This window comes from Monoraphidium neglectum, assembly GCF_000611645.1.
Source record: "Monoraphidium neglectum strain SAG 48.87 unplaced genomic scaffold scaffold00966, whole genome shotgun sequence".
Classification (NCBI taxonomy): Eukaryota; Viridiplantae; Chlorophyta; class Chlorophyceae; order Sphaeropleales; family Selenastraceae; genus Monoraphidium; species Monoraphidium neglectum.
This window is the reverse complement of record NW_014012662.1, coordinates 1-18,101: the sequence shown is the minus strand read 5'-3', so window position 1 is coordinate 18,101 and position 18,101 is coordinate 1. Positions and strand designations below refer to the sequence as shown.

The 18,101-nt window shown below is 69.4% G+C and overlaps 5 protein-coding genes across 5 annotated transcripts; 2 read left to right on the top strand and 3 right to left on the bottom strand.

Annotated features, from left to right (window-relative positions):
- Positions 1–1,180: 1,180 nt before the first annotated feature.
- MNEG_6121 (hypothetical protein) lies at positions 1,181–5,790 on the bottom strand (the record flags this gene model as incomplete). Its single annotated transcript, XM_014045409.1, has 2 exons — positions 1,181–1,471; positions 1,874–5,790. Coding segments are annotated over 2 exons (4,208 nt in total), but the record flags the coding sequence as incomplete, so codon positions are not given.
- A 1,185-nt stretch (positions 5,791–6,975) lies between these two features.
- On the bottom strand, positions 6,976–8,360 carry MNEG_6120 (3-oxo-5-alpha-steroid 4-dehydrogenase 1; the record flags this gene model as incomplete). The annotated part of the gene is made up of 5 exons (XM_014045408.1): positions 6,976–7,151; positions 7,382–7,526; positions 7,690–7,923; positions 8,071–8,122; positions 8,320–8,360. 5 exons carry the CDS (start codon positions 8,358–8,360, stop codon positions 6,976–6,978), a joined length of 648 nt encoding a protein of 215 aa, XP_013900862.1.
- A 516-nt stretch (positions 8,361–8,876) lies between these two features.
- Positions 8,877–12,907, top strand: MNEG_6119 (hypothetical protein; the record flags this gene model as incomplete). Its single annotated transcript, XM_014045407.1, has 6 exons — positions 8,877–9,071; positions 9,300–10,091; positions 10,398–11,013; positions 11,110–11,467; positions 11,807–12,210; positions 12,432–12,907. The coding sequence occupies 6 exons, from the start codon at positions 8,877–8,879 to the stop codon at positions 12,905–12,907; spliced, it is 2,841 nt and encodes a 946-aa protein (XP_013900861.1).
- A 925-nt stretch (positions 12,908–13,832) lies between these two features.
- Positions 13,833–15,806, top strand: MNEG_6118 (hypothetical protein; the record flags this gene model as incomplete). The annotated part of the gene is made up of 1 exon (XM_014045406.1): positions 13,833–15,806. One exon carries the CDS (start codon positions 13,833–13,835, stop codon positions 15,804–15,806), a length of 1,974 nt encoding a protein of 657 aa, XP_013900860.1.
- Positions 15,807–17,024: 1,218 nt separating this feature from the next.
- On the bottom strand, positions 17,025–17,483 carry MNEG_6117 (hypothetical protein; the record flags this gene model as incomplete). Its single annotated transcript, XM_014045405.1, has 1 exon — positions 17,025–17,483. A coding segment is annotated over one exon (459 nt), but the record flags the coding sequence as incomplete, so codon positions are not given.
- Between the last annotated feature and the right edge of the window lie 618 nt (positions 17,484–18,101).

The following is an 18,101-nucleotide window of genomic DNA, read 5'->3' as shown; positions in this document are numbered from 1 at the left end:
GTCCAGGGTGTGAGGGTCGTGAGGAATGCGAGCTCAGGATGAGGGGGAGGGGCTCAGGACGTCTCCGTGCCAGGATGGTGGGCGTGGGTGCTTTGCAGCTCAGGGGGCTCACAGGAGGCACCCGGCAGCAGCCACCGCCAGCTGGCCCCTACCGCCGCGGGGGGCCAGCTGCGGACCGACCCTGCGGCACGCCCGCCCACGGACACACAGCTCATAGCTGTCCGGCAGCACCCCGCACCCACCATGGGCGCACCCTGTGCAGGACAGCCGCTCCCCTCAGAGAAATCACACCACAACGCCACCGTGCGCTCCCTCGCTCTGACGTCATGCCCTGGCGCTTTACGCCGCGCGCTGCTGCATCAGCCCCCAGCCACCTCCGCCCCAGGCACCTCTCACCCACACCCCCCGCCCTCCTCCCACCGCTCGGCCGCACCACCCGCCCCGTCAATGGCTTGCCTCCCCTGTTTGCCCATCCCTACAACATCGCAGCCACACGAAGCACACACATGCACCACCCCGCACCAACCAGCCCCAGGGCGAACACGCGCAATGTCCACGCTCTCATCGCCGCCGCTCCCCCTCCCCCCCGGACTGCCACCCACAGCTTTGTGACGCCGTCCACTGTGCGCAGCTGCAGGATGAGGTCGTAGCTGCCGGGCAGGGAGTCCGCCGACGCGGCCTTCTTGGCCGGGACGTCAAAGACCACGGAGATGCTGACAAGGGGGGTGCAGAACAAAAGGGGGGAGAGTAAAACAGTGGACAGGTGGGAGGAGGTGCGCGTGACAGTGGGGCGCAGAAGGGGAAGCCGCAGCGGGGGTTGGCGGCGGCATGGACGGATGTGAGGGGGGACGGCGGCGTGGCTCTGCCGTGTGCGCTTTATAATGCACCACCTTCTGTCCGAGGTGGGATGTGCGTGGCTATGAGCAGCCGCAGGCTGCGAGCTGGGGGTGAGGATGTCACGGCGCGGCCGCGCCGGCCGCCCGCGGGCCAAGGCTCAGCCCGACGTGACAGTCGAAACACGCGTGAAACATGGGCAGCACCCCACCCCTGCATTCCCCCTAGCCCTCCCGCAGACAAGCCTCTCTCCGCTTCGTATGCACGCCCCGCTGTCACGTCCGCGCCTGTTCCTCTTGGCTAACGCGCTGGCCCCAGGCCGCCATAGAATCGTCCCAGGACTCACATCTCGTCGGGTCCCACAAAGCCCTGCACCACGCATGACGTGCTGAGGCCGCCCTGCAGCGCGCCCGGGGCCTTGGGGGTGGCGGCGAGCTTGCAGCCCGGCAGGTCCGCGAGCTTGATGACGCGGGTCGTGCTGTTGAACAGCCTGCTCTGCGCCGCCGCCGGCTGCACCCAGACCCATGCCAGCAGCAGGAGCAGCGCCGGCAAAGCCGCCACCGCTCGCGCTGCGCCACACCGGCTGTGCGGCGCTCTCATGCTGCTGTGCTGCTCGTCACCCGCGCACACCACGCGCCTGGTTCAAGGACAGAGAGCACTGTCGCTGCCCTCGGAGCTGTGAAGAGCTACACGTATGTATGATATAATTGGCTATCGGTCGCGTCCCGCGTGCGCCGGGCACACCGTGGGATGAGATGGGGGAATGGCCCACCTCGATCGGACCAAAGTCGTCAGAGTAGTGGGTCAAGAGCACTCTAACGGAGCTTATTGAAAACGCCTTATTGACGGGACGGGTTCCAAGGGAGTTTGGCCCCTTGTCACCCCGATGAGCAGTGCGTGTGGCACTGCCGAGCCCAAGCGTCCAAGAACCCACAGAAGCCGCCCTTCCCGGCAATGACAACACCGCGCTATCGGATTGCGTGTGGTTTACAACCTTGCTATGTTTGAGACGCATGCGTGTGGAGGACGAGTTCCCTACTCCCCCGACAGGACCATTAGTGCCCACAGGACCTTGTCATGCTGCTGCTCGCTGTACGCCCCCCGCGCGGCCGCCGCCTCCGCACGCCCCCGCGCAGCGTCCAGCCAGTCGCGCGGGGGCGCCCAGCGCGCGGCGGCGAGTAGCGTGAGTGCCAGCTGCAACCGTGAGCTGGGGTGGCGCGCGAGCCGAGGCGCGCATGCGTGCAATAGGGCTGCTGACGTGTCTGCGCCGGGGTGCCACCCCCACCGGTGCAGTGCCAGGGCCAGCAGGCCGACGTGCACAGGCTCTAGGCTGAGCGCGGCAGCACCCAGTGCCGGCTCCTCCTGCCACTGCTGCCGCTGCTGCTGCTGCTGCTGCTGTCGCTCCTGCTGCTTTCGCTGCTGGTGCTGTTGGAGCTCCTGCTGCTGCCCCAACGGCACTCCCTGGCCGGCAGCTCCAACCTCAGCCGCCGCCGCCGCCAGCGCTGCTGCCGAAAGCTCCTCCAGCCAGGCCGGGCCCGGGGCGGCGCCCGCGCGGCACAGCGCCGTGGCCAGCCGCGCCAGGCCCCCCGCGCCGCCGACCTCCCCGAGGCGCCCGGCGGTCGCGGCGAGCGCGGCGCGCAGCCACGCGTCCCCTGGCGGGACCCGCAGGCGTGCGACAGCCGCTGCGCAGCGCGCAACATCGTCCGGAGCCATCGCACCGGCCGCCATGGCTGCGCGAGACGTGGCAAGCCACGAGCGCAGCCACGGGCGCAGCGCCGCGCGCACTGCCGCTGCGGGGGCCGCAGCATCACTCGCGCTGTCGTCGGCTCCTGTCGAAGCGTCACCCCGGGCGAGGAGCGCGCCGTCGCCGCCGGCCACCAGCCGCGCGACGCCCTCGCCGGCGGCAGCGAGCTGTGGGCCCGACCACGCGCCACACTGCGCTTCGCCCAGAGCCAGCAGCCGCGCCACGTCGCCGCCCGCCGCGGCCCCGCCGCAACCCAGGCGCCCCAGCGCCAGCAGCAGCACAGGCAGTAGCTGCTGCAGCGCCGCGCCGCCGCCGCCGTCGCCTGCCCCCGAGGCGGCCGCCGCGACCAGGGCGGATGCAAGCTGGCGCGACGGCCGGTGGCGGAGCCGCAGCAAGGCGAGCGCTGCCGCCAACATCGTCTCCAGCGTGAGGCCCGATGCCGTGTTGCAGAGGGCCTGGTCCAGTCGGCGCAGCAGGTGTGCCCTCGCACCGCGCGCGGTGCCATCTGCATCCCGCCCATCCCGCTCCTCCCACTCTTCCCGCTCTGCGTCTGCTGCAGCTGCCTTGCGCGCGGCAGCGCCGGGCCGCAGGCGCAGCCGCTCGGCGCGCTGCTGCTGCGTCGCCTCGCGGATGTCGGACCAAAAGAGCTCCTGCTGTGCGCGCGGGCCGCCTGGCGGGCAGCGCGGCTGAAGGCGCGACAGCGCGTGCAGCACCTGTGCAGGCCACGCCGCCAGCGCCCCGCAGCGCGCCACCAGCTGCGCTGTCGCGCGCCGCCGAAGCGGGGGCGGCAGCGCCGGCATCAGCTCTGGCAGTGCGCACAGTGCGGGGACGGCCGCACCCCGTGGCAGCGCCCAGGCCCCGTCAGCCAGCCAGCCCACGAGCGCCGCCGCGCTGCCGCCCGCCTCGCCACCCTCCAGGCCGCCGCCGCCGCCGCTAAGCGCGCCTGGGCGCCGCAGGCGCGCGACAGACGCAAGCATGCGGGCCGCGTCGCGCGTGTCCGCCTTGAAGGGTCCCCCCAGCTCTGCTGCGCGCTGCAGCACTTCGCTGCTAGAGCCGTCCCCGTCCACAAAGGAAGCACTGTCGTCCTGCACCTCTCGGTGCTGCTGTTGCTGTAGCGGCCCCCGCTGCTGCTGGTGATAGTGCTGGCCCGTCTCCTGCCACCGCCCCCGCCCTAGCTGCCGCGCCTCCGCCGCCGTCGCCATGCCCCCCAGCGCCGCCGCCAGCCACCACTCGGGCGGCGCGCAGCCCAGCGCCGCCGCCGCCTGAAGCACCACCGCCGCGTGCCTCGCGTGCGCACCGCCCAGCGCGCCGCCCGCTCGCGGCAGCATGCGGGCCGCGGAGGCGGGCCAGAGGCGCTCCCACCAATGCGGCGAGAGGCTGAGGCGCAGCCGCGCGGCGGACCACGCCACCATGGCGAGCTCGCGCCCCTGGAACCTGCCCGCTGCCGCCAGCGTCGCCGCCTCGAACATCGCAATCCACCCGCGTGCCGGCGCGACGCCTGCGCGTGCGAGCGCCCACAGCGCCACGGCCAGCGACTGCGGGCCCCAGGCGCGCAGCTGGCGCGTGCTGCCGAGCCACAGGGCCTCCTGCCACGCCGGCGGCAGCCCCAGGCCTAGCGCACCGCCAGCCCACAGCACGTTGCACCAGTCAAGCGGGCCGAAGCGCGGCGCCAGCGGCAGGAGGGCGTCCCGCAGCGCCGCGGTGCGCTCCTCAAGCGCCAGCAGCTGCTGTTGTGGCGAGCTGGGCGGCGAAAGTGCGGCCGTGGGAAGCGGTGCCCCGTCCTCGGCCGCCGCCGCTGCCGCCTGCGCCGTGCGCTCCCGCAGCAGCAGCGTCGCCGCCGCCCACAGCGCGTTGGCGCCCTCCTGCGGCCTGAGCTCGCGGTGCCGCGACGCGCAGCACTGCAGCAGCGCCGCCAGCCAGGACGCGTCCACACGGCGGCCGGCGACCGCGGCGGCCCAGAGCGAGTTGGCCAGGCCCTGCGCTGTCATGTCCTTGGACACCTCCAGCGCCCTTGACAAGAGGGGACCGAGAGCTGCGTATGTACCCTCCTCCTCAGCGGCCACACCAAGCGGCCCAGCCTCCTGCTCCTCCTCTGCCGCAACCGCCACTGCTGCTGCTGCTGCCGCCGCAGTGCGCCGCATCGTGGCGACCGCCCACAGGCTGTTGGCCACGTCCTGCGGCCCAAACCGCCCCGCACCGCGCGCCACCGCCGCCGCCCAGCACGCGGCCCACGCCGCGCCCGGCACCACCCCCAGCCGCGCGAGCGAGTAGGCCAGCAGCGAAAGCTGCTTAGGGTTCATGCGCGGCAGCAGCGGGGCCGACGCGGCGACCAGCGCGCGGCAGAATGCGGGGGGCGGCTGCACCCCCATGAGGCTCAGGCCGTAGGCCATGTCCACAGCACTCTGGGGGTGCAGCCACGCGGCGCGCTGCCGGGCAACTGCTGCACCAGGCGCCACCCCAGCCGCCGCCGCGGACGGTGACGCTGCTGAACCAGCGGCGCCCGCGTCCGTCGCCACTGCGGCCGCGGCGCCTGCGGCGGCCGCAGCTTCCCAGCACGGCGCGGCCGCCTCCAACAGCTGCAGCAGCGGCGCGTGCGGGTCGGTGGCGGACAGCAGCTGCTGCAGCCGCTGCGCAGCTGCCCCCGGGGGTGCCCGAAGAAATGTGCCTGCGGCCGCGGCCCGCGGGTCATCGCCGGCACTGACCCCGGGCAGCATGACAGCTGGCGCGGGCTGCCGCACTGCAGTGGCTGTCGCAGCTGCCCCGCGCGCCGCGCGGGCCGTCAGGTCTGGGCCGCACAGCATGCCCAGTGAGCGCGCAACGTTGCTCAGCTGCCGCGGGGCGATGTCCTGCGGCCGCTGCAGCAGCAGCAGCTGCAGGCACGAGTGGGCGATGCGGTGGCATGCCGCAGCCTCTGCGGCAGCAGCAGCGCCCGATGCTGCGCTGGCGCCGCCGCCCCAGGCGGCCGAGCGCAGTCGGGAGCCCCTCGCAATGGTCACCGCGCGCCACAACGCAAGCGCCACGTCAGCAGCGGACAGCGCCTCCGGGTCGCGCGCGAGCAGCGCCTCCAGGTGCCCCAGCGTGCTGCAGCTATCGATTGCCTTGTCAATGGGCTGCCGATCGGCGCTGGCGCTGCTGCCCAGGATTTGCACACCCTGCCATGCTGCCGAGCCATCCTGCTGCAGCACCAGCGCGCCGTCGCCGCGTCGTGCCATCGCTGGGAGGCGCGTTGGCAGAGTGCGTCGTGCAGCGCCGCAGCGGCCTTGCGACAGCAGGAGGGGGCCGCCCGCAAGCGCCCGCTCCGGCAACGAAGATTGTGTCGGCCGCATTCAGCTACCACCAGCCTGGATTTGTCGCAGGGCAAGGGCGGGTGGCTTTGAGGTGCGTGTAGGAGTGCAGTGTCTGGTGCCGACACTACCCCACGCTCATTGCCGCGTGCTAGGATCCATGAATGCATTAGTTTTTTGATAGCAAATGCGTTAAGCTTCACCTTTAAGCCCCTGTTCGCGAAGACGATCTCTACACCATCCGTTGTTCCTGGAAAACCCCTCACAAGCCCAACTTCATAGCCCCAAGCTCCTCAAAGAATTCTCACAACCTGGTCAAGGCGCCCCACGCGGCGGTGGTTGTGTTCGCGGTGAGAGGCAGTGCGTGCCTCGCTGCCTGCCGTGCCAGTGCCAGTGTGGCTGGGATCCCGGCGGCCCAACTCTTGAGTGTTGACCCAGGCGGACTGCAGGCCGTGGAGCCCCTAGTCAAGAGGGTGCTGCTTTCAAGACAACACGGGCATGTTGGCATAGTTTGTCACAAAGCAAGCGCGCGCACAGGTGCAACACACGCCCGCTGACCCCGTCGCAGGTGGTGGTGCCGAGGTTGCGTGATGAGTTTGCTAGATGTGACAGGCAGGCCGCTTGTCTTACGTGGCGCCAGTCTGTGATACATATTCACCACATCATGCTGCACTGTTTGCAGCAGCAAGAATTGAAGGCACACCACAAAATGTATTATGGTACAGAACATCTCTGTACCACAATACATTGCAGCGCAAGTCGCCTTGTGCGAGAGCCTCGAGCACTTGCCAGCACCCCAGTCCTTGTGCATGACCTTACTCCATGGCTCCAACCAATGCGCAACTGATCTCAAATCAAATCAATCAGCACAACTGTTCAGGCCTGGCGGCGCACTCTGCGGCTCAGTGCGTGAGCAGGCCGCGGCGCGACCTGACCCCGGGACTACCAGACAAATGGGATGACGGCGCGCCGCGACTTTGGGTACGCAGGGAACTTAGACCTGTACCTGTGCTCGGGGGCGGGAGGTGGCGCTCTTGTTCGTGCATGACTGCCGCAGTCTTGCACGCTGGACGAGGCGGCCTCAACGCAGGCGGCCCAGTAGCTGGCCCCAGCTCACCATAGGTGGTGGTGCCACGCTCGGGGCCCAAGGTTGGCCAGCACGAAGAAAGAAAACGCCGCTGCGGGCGCGCTCCGGGCGGCCAGCGCCCAGCCGGCCCACTCCAGTATCTCCCCAAAGTAGTTAGCAGCAGACACCAGCTCAAAGGCGCCGCCCCTGGGTATCTTGTAACCTGGCACGCGAGGAGGGGGGGAGGGGCGTTGGCGTCAGGGCACGTTCTGAAACGTGGATTGTGGTGCTATACGCTCGGTGCGGAGTGCTGCTCGCGACAGCCAGAGCCTTCACACTGGACAATCAGCGGCTTGTCCACGGCCAGCTGCACGGCGCCTTCTAGCTGGTGCCCCTCTGCAAGCCGCGCCGCTCCCGCCCCGCGCCCTTCCGCCCAAGACTGGTCCCCCCCACCCGTCTCTCCGGGCCTCCTGAGGTTGAGCAGCACCTCGTCAGAGTGCAGGTTGACCAGCCACCCCACAGCCCACACGAGCGCGCCCGCCACCACCAGCGGCGTGATGGGTGCGCCTGCTGGGGCCTCAGTCAAGAAATACTTTGCCTTGAGACAGGGCACCAGCGCGGGGTTGGGTTTGATGCACAGGCTCAGCTGCAAGGTCGGTGATCATAACAGGCAGGCAGTAGAAAACAATTGAATCAGAAAATAAAGCACCGCGACAGGAGTGGCACGGGCGGTCCCGCCGCACAGGGTCCCGGTCACAGACCTGCATGAAGCCGTTGTAGGCGGTGAACACGGCTGCCAACAGCCACACCACAAACGGCGTAGGCTTGCCTCCCCGCAGGCGCAGCGGGTAGACGAAGCAGCGGTTGAGGTAGTGCAGCAGGAACAGGCCCAGCAGCAGCGCGTTGGCCGGGGCGCGCGCCCGCGCCAGCTGATCCGGGGTGGCAAATAACGCGAGCCACACAGTAGGGACGGCAAAGCTCCCCAGCTCCTGGGTCTGCAGGGGGGGGGATGCAAGCGGTGAGACGCGGCCTGGACCAATCTCAAAAAGCAGTCCGGTGCGTACTACGAGGTGCCAGTTGCCCGGCGGGCCCGGCATCGCAGGTTTGCATCCCAAGTGGTCCCGCCCGCCCCTGCTGCTCACCACCCACGCAACCTTGGCGTTGATGAGAAACCCCCACCCGCCGGTAGAGTACCTGCCAGGACAATGCGATCGCAGAAGGAAAGCAACACTTGAGTTTCACATGCAGCGTTGCAACCGCGTGCACCCCTGTGCATGCATGCATGCATGCTTCCTTCTGCGGCACTCATCAAGGGCCCGAGCCCGTCTACTTGCATCACCACATAAATCCCAAGGGCACCTGCCGCACACGCTCCTACCGCGAGGCGTCACCTGCCATACGGTGCCGAGATACCGCTCATCAAAGCCACCATTGCCGCCACACCGTTTGCCGTCATGAACAGGGCCAGCGTCGATGTGGGGACGGACGCGACAGCCGCGGCGACCGCCCGCGGCCAGTCGGGGGGCCCCATGCTGCGGGTCGCCTACGCTTGTAGTCCGCCTTGCGATGCTGCCTGTGCAAGCGTTAGCCCTAGCGCCACCGGTATGCTGAGGATGCCTGGAGTGCAGAGAGCAATGGTGCCGCACAGGCAGAGCCCCGGGCCGGTCGTGTGCTTGCCGTGCCAATGGTGTGACGAGGTAGGCTAGGCTGCGTTGCTCCGCGCCAGCAGCGGCTACTCCATAGACACAGTATATGTGTTATGGGGTAGATAAAATCTAGAGAGCAATAAGCGGCCTTGTATCTGCAGTGACGACGCAGGTGAAGTCTCGGTAGATCTCGCGATCTATGGGTTTGCCTGCTTCGATGCTGTATCACCCTTTTTATAAATTTTTATAGCGCTAAATGCTCGCGAACAGTTCAAACCTGGCTGCAGTGACAAATTGATCAGATGGCGGGGCAGGAGGACGCCAGCCTCCAGCAGCACGAGGAAGGGCGTGCGTCCTCCAGCGAGCTGCCAGAAGAACAGCGCGAGCTCCTGGCGCGCCTGAGGCGATGCGTGGCCGCGGCTTGCGGCGCACATGCTGACGCTCTCCTGCGACAGCTCCGCGAGGCTGAGGCGCAGATGCGGTTCCTGCGGTTTGCGGTGGCAAAGCTGTCCCACCAGACCGGCAAAAGCAAGCAGTCGTTGCTGGCACGACCCCGAGCGCAGGGCAGCGGCCCCCCTGCCGATGCATCCCCTGAGCTTGGAGCTGGTGAGGGCAGGTGCCCGCCCGCGCAGGCCCGAGGGACGGAGTGCAGCCGTGGACTGCCGCCCACCAACCCCGCTGCACCCCCGCCACTCCTCACCTCGGGCCCCGCCCCCATCTCCCAGTCTCAACATGCTGCTCCCCCCGATCTACTAGGGACCCCCGGCGGCGAGGCGCTGCTGCTGCGGGCCTTTGCGGTCACCGACACACTCTCTCGCTTGGAGACGGCCGGGCTTGCCGCGGCCGCCGGCTGCAGCGAGGGCCATGTGCGCGCCCTGTTTCGCAAGAGCAAGGGCGCGCTGCACGCGGCGCTGGACCGCGCGGGGCGGCGCTCAGAGCAGATGAACCACCAGCAGCAGCAGCAGCAGCAGCACCACCAGCAGCAGCCTGGCGCCGCCGCGGCTGCAGGGATTGCGGCCTCAGCATTCCCCGAGGGCGCTGTCACGGCCCCGCCCTCTACCCTGGGAAGCGGCATCAGCAGCCCGCCGCGGGCGCGCGCCGCTGTCCCGCACACCAGCGGTGTCGCCGGCTCCGCGCCTGCGGCAGCACTGCGTGATTCAGCAGCGGCCGCGGCCGCAGCGGTGGGGACCGCGGAGCCCCTACCAGGGCAGGACGCAGACGCGGCGCAGCGCTCCCGTGAAGTCGCGCGCTCCCAGCAGCTGGAACGCATTCACAAGCTGCTGGACCCCGCTACTGGCGGCCTTGACGGGCCGTCGAGCGCGTCCCCCTTTGTGGCGGCAATGGCCGGCACCACCGGCTTTGTGGCGCGGCGCCGCTGTCTGGCGGCCCTGCGCGCGACGACGGCGCGGGCGGTGCTGCAGCGGCTGGACGGGCGGCGGCTGCTGCACGTGCTGGAGGCGTGGGCGGCAGACGGGGAGGCGGAGGGGCACGCCACCTTTCTTGAGGAGCTCATGCGGGTGGGGGCGTGTTGGGTGGGGGGCCGTTGGGAGGGGGCGCGGTGCCGCGTGGGCCATGCGCTGCCACGCGGCAGCTTTCGGCCAAAAATGGGTGCGTTCCGCCCGCTCAGGTTGGCCACGGTAGCCTGCTGCTAAGTCGTGCGGGCGCCGCCCTTGCCGCAACAATCCATGCCGCGTGCGCGGCCCCGTGCTGTTTGCAATCGTCCATTCACATTCAACTGGTACCAACGCAAGCACGCTTGCCCTTGTGGACCCCTCACCCCTTCCACATCCTGTCATCCGGATAATCCACTCATTCGTGATCAGGTGCTGGCCCACCTGGTGGTGTCCCCAGATCACCTGCAGCGCCACCCCCTGGCGGCCGCGGTGCTGCGGCTCTCACGCAGCACAGCTAGGTGGCCGGCAGTCGCCGCAGCGGCCGGGGCAGCGGCTGACAAGCTCGGTGCGGTGGCGGCGGTGCGGGATGGCGTCGACGCGCGCGACCGGCGGGCGTTGGAGCGGCAGCCGCTGGGCGCGGCCGCGCCGGCGCAGCCCAAGGTGCGGCCGGCTGAGGCCGGGGTCGCGAAGAGGGCCGCCCTCAACGGAAGCAGTGAGGTCAGCGACAGGTTGCGGCAGCAAGGCCACAGTGCAAGCCAGCAGCAGCCGCAGCCGCGGCGCCAGGAGCGTCATGAGCAGAAGCAGCAGCAGCAGCAGCAGCAGCAACAGCGGCTGCCGCAGCAGCAGCACAAGCGGCAGCGTCACGAGGAGCAGCAAGAGCAGCCGCAGCAGCAGCACAAGCGGCAGCGTCACGAGCAGCAGCTTCAAGAGCAGCAGCGTCAGGAGCAGCAGCAGCAGAAGCAGCAGCAGCAGCAGCAGCAGAAACAGAAGCAGAAGCAGCAGCAGGAGGCACAGCGTGGGCGGGTGGCGCCCGTGCCGCAGCCGGGTGAGGCCCCCGTCAAGCCTCAGCAGCACCAGGGGACTGCCGGTCATCAACCCCACCACAACCACCACCACCACGTTGAGCGCCCCCTCTCAACAGACGCCATCCTGAAGCAGCGGCGAGTTGCGCAGATGCTGGGCGAAGGGGTTCCGACTGGCAGGGCCGTCCCTGACGGCAGCGGGCCTCACAAGCGCAAGGAAAGGGAGGAGCCGCGGGGTTGGGAAGCCCGGCAACGCACGCCGCCCACCCAGGTGGACAAGGCGTCTCCGCCGCAGGCCCCGCAGCGGGCTCAAGCACAGGTTGACAAGGCACCACCACAACAACAAGCGAAGGAGCAACAGCAGCAGCAGCAGCAGCAGCAGCAGCAGCAGCAGAACCAGCAGAACCAACAGCAGCAGCAACAGCAGCGGCAGCAGCAGCAGCAGGAGCAGGAACAGCAGCAGCAGCAGGAGCAGCGGTGGCAATCAGCACCTAATGGCGGCAGCCGCCCGCCACCAGGCGGCTGGGCCCCAGATGCACGGCGGCCGCTGCCCAGCAGGGCGCAAGACCACACACGAGAGCAAGCCAGGGCGGCGGCAACGGGACCGGCGCTTCCTACCCAGCACGCAGCCGCAGCCGCCGCAGCCGCCGCCCCGCTGCCTGTGCCGCCGCTGCCTGCGGCCCCGCCGCCTGCGCCCCCGCCGCCAGCCCCCACGCACGTCCCTCCCTTCAGGTTTAGAACGCCGCCCTTCCCACTGTCAGCCCCCATTGTCCAGCCCACCAGCGGCGCGGCGCACGGCGGCCCCGCCCCGCGCAGTCAGGGCCTTTCGGCCCTGGTGGAGCGCTTCAACGCTGAGGTGGCGCGCGACACGGCCCGCGACGCCTGGGAAGCGCAGGCGCGGCGCGAGCGGCGCGCGTGGGAGGTCCTCATCGCCGGCGGACCCTGGGCGCCGGGGGACGCGCGGCGGCCTCGGCCGCCGGGTGCGTGGCTGGCGCCGCTGGTTGTCCCCGAGGGCGTATTTGCGGCCGCTTACGAGCGCGACGCGCAGACAGGGGAGCTGGTAGTGGAGCGGTGGCCGGTGGGGGCCGGGCAGGAGTCCTTTGTGAACGGCGTGAGCATGCCGCCGCCAACCGTTAGCGCGGCGGGTGCTGCGCCCGAGGTGATGCCCTGGGACTGGGTGGCGGAGCCGGGGGACTCAGCTGCGGCGCTATTCCTGGCGGGTAGGTGGCGGGGTCGGCCCTGGGCGGGCTCGTGGGTTTGGTGGAGCGTTCGGGGCCGGGGGGCTTCTCCGGGCGGATGCGATGGCGTGCGCGCGCAGGGCACCTGGGTGATGTGGCGGGTAGGAGTACGACTGGTGGACTGCAGCTGCTCCGCCCCAAGGCAGCGAACGGCCCGACGCGACCTGCACTCCTCGGCCTTGTCCCCGGATTTGGCAACTCAGGGGTGCGCCTGCCTACGCACCTGCCGGAGGCGCCGACCCCGGAGGCCCTGGCTCAACACTGCATGCGCAAGGAGAAGGACCCGCCCACGGGCCAGCAGCTCGCACAGCTAGCGCAGTTTGCTGAGGAGCTGGCGGCCTGGCACGCGGACCAACGACAGCAGCAACAGCAGCAGCTAACCTCGTGGCGCCATCAGCAGCAGCCCGAGCAGCAGCAGCAGCCCAACCATGCGTTGGCCCCTCCCCAAGCGCAGAGCTTGACACACCAGCCCGCAGCCGACCCACCTCAGCAGCCACACACCCTGCAGCAACTGCCGCAGCCAGCTCTGGGCGCAGCTGTCCTGAAGCCTGCGGGTGGGAGCGGGGCGACGCTGTCCTTGGGGCAGGGGCCACCCGCCATGGTGCAGCTGCGGCTCCAGCCCGCCACCACACTGCAGCAGGGACAGTACAGGGTGATGGGCCAGGGGGGGTATGGGTGAGAAGATTGCCACCCGGCCGGGTGGTGGGTGGTGTTGTAACCGCTTGTCCATGAGCATGTGTTTTGGTTGAGAGTGCTCGGGCTCCAGGTGTGGTTATATAAGCAAATGGCGGGATGGATTTATTGTGACCAAAACATCACACGGACAATGATCTCAGCTTGTCATTCCGCCAACGCAACGCCAGCAGGGGGATGAGAGCGGGCCCTTGCCATGCAGGACAAACAGGTGGGTCCGCAGCAGCCAACTACCAATGCGATGACAACAATCTGGTGCATCACTAGCCAGCATGCGCCATCGAACCGTGCACGAGTGTGTCAACCTATTGGACCGGTCAAACGCACAACAGCGCCGAGGTCGAGAGGAAGGGCCCGCCCCGCAAGCAACGATTCTCCTGAGCTCGCCGTTCAAACTGAACGCCGCGATTTTTCACGTCGCAGGATTGCAAACGGCCGGCAACGCCAAAGGCAACTTCCCGCGGTCCGAGCTGCGACCAAGGACTCGGGCTGCCGCGTCGAAAGCTCTTGAGTATCAACAATGAATGCAAAAACTTCGTTTATTGTTGACGACAGTGGCCAGTGAGGGACGCCAGCCTGCCCAAAAGGTCTCAGGGGCTCAGTAACCTTGGTACGGCCGCGACCGACGGCGATTGCTTGCTGAGCCGATTCTCGGCACGAGAGAGGGATGCCGGGAGTCGATTTTCCTAGCAGCAGAACGAGCTGTAGCCCCTGCCCGGCGCCTTCCGGCTGCACAGCCGAGCCACCAAGGTGTCTGACACTCGAGGCCTGCCCTTGCTCCCCGTCAGCACTGCAACGCCGCCGCCTCAGCCCTGGCTCGGCAATCCGGCCTCTCTCCCGTCACGCAGATCCCCTGCCCCACAGCATCAAGCGACACTAGGCGGCGAAGAATCACCCGTGGAGGGGGCAAGATGGCCCTCAGGCGGCTGGTGTGCTGTGGCGTTGCCCAAGGTGCAGTTGACGCGCTCGACAATGGCGGCGGCGCCCGCGACGCGCCGCGCACGGTCGGCGCTACGCCACAGCCGCCAGAGGGCCAGAAGCTTTCTCTTCCCAAGCGGCCGCCACCGCACGCGGCCGCGCGGCGCACGGCCGCAAGCACGCTCGCCACTGTGCGGGCGACGGCCGACTCGCCCTCCGAAATGGAACTGCCGGCCAGCAGCGGCAGCCGTGCCAGCAAGGGCAGCGGCCGCTGGGGTGGCACCGCCGCAGCTGCCGCCGCCACTGCCGCGGCGGCTGTGAGCGCCGGCCAGCAGGCCTCTGGGGCCAGGCTGCGGCCGGGGGCCGCAGACGCCTGGGTCGTGGCAGGCGGCGGCCCTACGCCGACGCCGTTCAGCGCCGTGAGCGCCCAGCTGCTGGCGGGCACCCTGTTTGCCGGCCCCTCCCCCCTCACCGACCGCGCTCCCTCTCGGACGCGGTCCGCACCGGCGCCGCGGCAACATGCGGCGGCGTCCTCAGGAGGTGGGCCCGGCGATGATGACGACGACAACAGCAGTGTTTTTGAGCTGCTCGCTGGGGACGGTGCCGAGGTTGCTGAGGCCGCTGCCTCCGGCGCCCCAATCAGCAGCAGCAGCAGCGGCGGCGGCGGTGGGCCTGCCAGCTACAGCGCTTCTGCCTCGGCGCACAGCATCCTGCAGCCGGTGGTGTCGAGCCCGGCGCTGCTGGCAGGCGCGGCCAGCGGCGGCAGCTTCGGAGCGTCGCTGCGCCCAGCCGCGCTGATGCGGCACGCGACGTCGTTTGGTGCGCTGCGCCCCGCGGGCAGGCGGCCGGGCACCGCTGGCAGCGGCAGCGCAGGCGGCAGAGGTGGGGGTGGCGGCAGCGGCGGCGGCGACGGCAGCGCTCTGCCGCTGCCGCTGCCACGCCCGGCCAGCACCGGCGCCCTTCGGCGCCTAGGCACGGCCGGGGGTGCGGCGCGCCGCCAGGCCACAGAGGGCAGCCTGGCTTCAGCCTGCAGCAGCTCTGCCGGCACGTCCCTGCTGGCCGTCGCGCGCAGCCGCGCGTCAGCTGGCCGCCGGCCAGCGGCGACGGCGAGCAGCAGCGGCGGCACGTCCGGGACTGCAGTTTCGCCCGGCAGGGGCGGCAGCGGCTCAGCAGGCAGCCACGTCAGCGTCGACAGCCTGGACGGCGGCGCCGCCGGCCACGTTGCGCCGGCCGCCGCAGCGGCGGCTCTACCCCCGAGTGGCTGGCGCCTCGTCGTGCGGCGGCAGCGCTCTTCCAAGCAGCAGCATCCTACCCAGCAGCCCGCCGCCGCGGCGGGCGCCCACGACGCAGCGGCGCAGCAAGCGCCTCCCGACCCGGCGTCGCCGTTGGGCGTGGCGGAGCGCTTTGCTCGGGAGTTCCTGGCTGCGCTGGAGCGCGGGGACCCGAAGTGGGCGTCCGCGCCGGCTGTGGCGGGGCTGTTTGATGGGGAGGTGCGGCTGGTGGCGGTGGACAAGACCGTGCACGCGGGCAAGATGGCGGCGCTGCGGCGCCTCAACGGCGGCATGGAGCAGTTTGTGAAGATGATTGGCGCTTACATAGACCGCGAACACTCCAGGGGCGATGAGGACAAAGACAGCGGCGACGGCGATGGCGACGGCGGTGGCGAGGAGGCAGCATCAGGCACTGGGGGTGTCTCACGCCGGGACAGCGGCGCCAGCGGTGTCAGCCGCGCCAGCGGTGACGAGGCCGAGGGCCCCTCGTTGCGCGTCGGTTACGGCGCGGCGGGCCGCCGCCTTGCCAAGTGCCTGGCGCCGCCGACGCTGGATGTGTCGCTGCCGGACCCGGTGGGGCGCCCCGCCTCGGTGGTGGTATCTTATGGCTTCAAGATGGGCATCCGCCGGTTCTCGTTCAAGGACCAGATCGTCGTCAAGGGCGGCCTCATAGTGCGGATCAAGCGCGCAATGTGAGCCACGGCAGTTTAGAAGAGAGCCCCCCAATCGGGACGTGCGGGCGGCGGCCCAGGTGGCTGCGGGCCCGGCCGCTTGCTTCGCCGGGGGCGCACCTCCGTTGCCACGTGAGGCCTTCGACTTGACAAGGGCTGTTATGTTTACCGCAGCAGTTGTCAAACTGCCTGCGCCTGCTTTTTGTTGCGCAGCCGGGCCTGTGCCCTGCCGTCGCAGCGGCAATGCTTGACGGCGTTGCCGGTGCACACATTGCCTGCCCCTTGTCTGGGTGTTTGGCGGCGTATTCACCCCGTGGTGACAACCATGATCGGACGGCAGGCCCAGTTGTTGGGTGCCTGCATCCTCCGCTGATGAGCTCTGCGAGGGGCCACGCACTGCCCTCTGCCATCGGCTGGCCCCCTGAGCTGCCTGGGCCGTATGAGCCTCCCATGCTGCACTGCAAAGCGCACGGTCGATTGGCGGGTCGCAATGCGTGTATGCACACGCGCGTGCGAGTCTTCAAAGACCCGGACCTGCGTGCTCAGGCGATGATCGTCTGGAAGAGCAGAGCGGCAAGGCGCATCGCCTGACCCCTCATGTACTCCTCTCCGCGCTTCACCAGCATGCACCGGACAGCCACGTTTCGCCCCAGCCAATTTCAGTTTATGATGGCAGACAACTTCAGCCATATCTGGTACTGGTGTAGCTCTGGCTGTCCATGCGGATCGCACACCATTGGCCCAAAGCCCGCCCGAACAGTTGTGCAGCTGCGGCAATGGCGCATTGCGCTGCAAAATAGTTGGACCCTTTTGAAACCCCCGCCTCAGGGACCCTCTGGTTCTTTTACCCTTCTCCCTCTATCAACAATATCAATTAGCAGATTTGTGTGCAGCTTTTGAAATGCACTAGGAGTACGAGTGTGTAAAACGTCAATACTCTTGAGTTGGCGGTTGGAAACGCACCCTGCAATGCACAAGCGTGGTCACCTGCCGCCACCTGGACTACCCTGCTATCAGTTCCTGAGAAGCATGAAGCGCCTGTCTCTACCAGTCTCGACAGCAGGGCGCACCATCCGTGCAACCATAGCACGCACTCGGATGCGGGGGCATGGCGGCACGACATTTCCTGAAAATGAGGTGTGATGCAACTAGGGCAGTGCTTGCTGGGCCCACACCACGCGACAGACAGGCGGGTAAACGACCGCATTGCACCCGGCACAACCCGATCGCCAAAGTAGGCCGCTCAAAACCGCCCGGCAGCCGATGAAGGCGCCCCGCGGTCATCGCGGCGCCGGAGGCTGATCTTCGCCGCCGCCGCTGTGGCGGCGCCCCCGGGCGTCCCGAGGCCCGGAGGGCCCGACCAAGGAGCCGCTTTGGTGGGTGTTGATGCCTGCAGCCGGCCGCGCTGCTGAAGCTGCTGCTGCTGCTGCTGCTGCGCCACGCGCGCACCGGCTGGCTTGTCTGGTCTGGGCGAGGGCGCCAGTCCGCCCAGGGCGCCCGGCCCCACGTCTAGCAGGGGGGCGGGCAGAGCCGCCGCCTTGGCCGGCGAGCCAGGGGCGCTGCCGGTGAGGGGCCGGCCGGCGCGCAGCTTGGCGGCGGCCGCTGTGCTGCGTGGGGCGCTGGAGGGGCGTGCGGGGGAGCGCGGCTGCTGCTGCTTTGGCGGGGTGTCCGGGGCATCGTACACCTCACCACAACGCGTCACCTGGTGCGTGGAGGGGGTTGAGAGGGATTCCCAGTATTGAGTGTCGATGTGCCAGCAAGCCGTTCTGCCACATTTAACCCCTGACAATATCCAAGTGTGCCGCTCCACCAAATACCGCAGGCCCAGGCAACAAGGAACGCGAGCTGCTCACAGAGCTGTCGTGCGCTGCACCCCGCAAACACCCGCGACCGTGCGCGCCCTCCGAGCCCCGCTGCCCATCACGCCCGCGCCCTCCCCAGCACGTCCACCTGCGGTGCGGCATGCAGCCCCGCACGCGTCAGCAACCGCGGCTGGAGGGCCTAGCTGCATCCTTACCCCCCCTTGACCCCCGTCAACCTGCACAGCCCCTCCTGCTGAGTCCGCCCAGACCACAGCCGCGCCACAGCCGAGCCCCCACCCCCACCTCACCCCCTGCCACCTTCCCCAGCCCACCTGCACCGCCTGCCCCAGCGTCCTCCAGGCCGCCACCTCGGCCACGCGCGCGGCATCCTCTGCGCGCCGCACCGCGCCCTCCACCGTCGAGTGCCATGCCTCCAGCAGCTGGCGCCGCCGCGCCGCGCGGAACCGGGCCAGCAGACGCACCAGCTCCCAGCGGTGCAGCGCCGCGGGGTTGGGGGC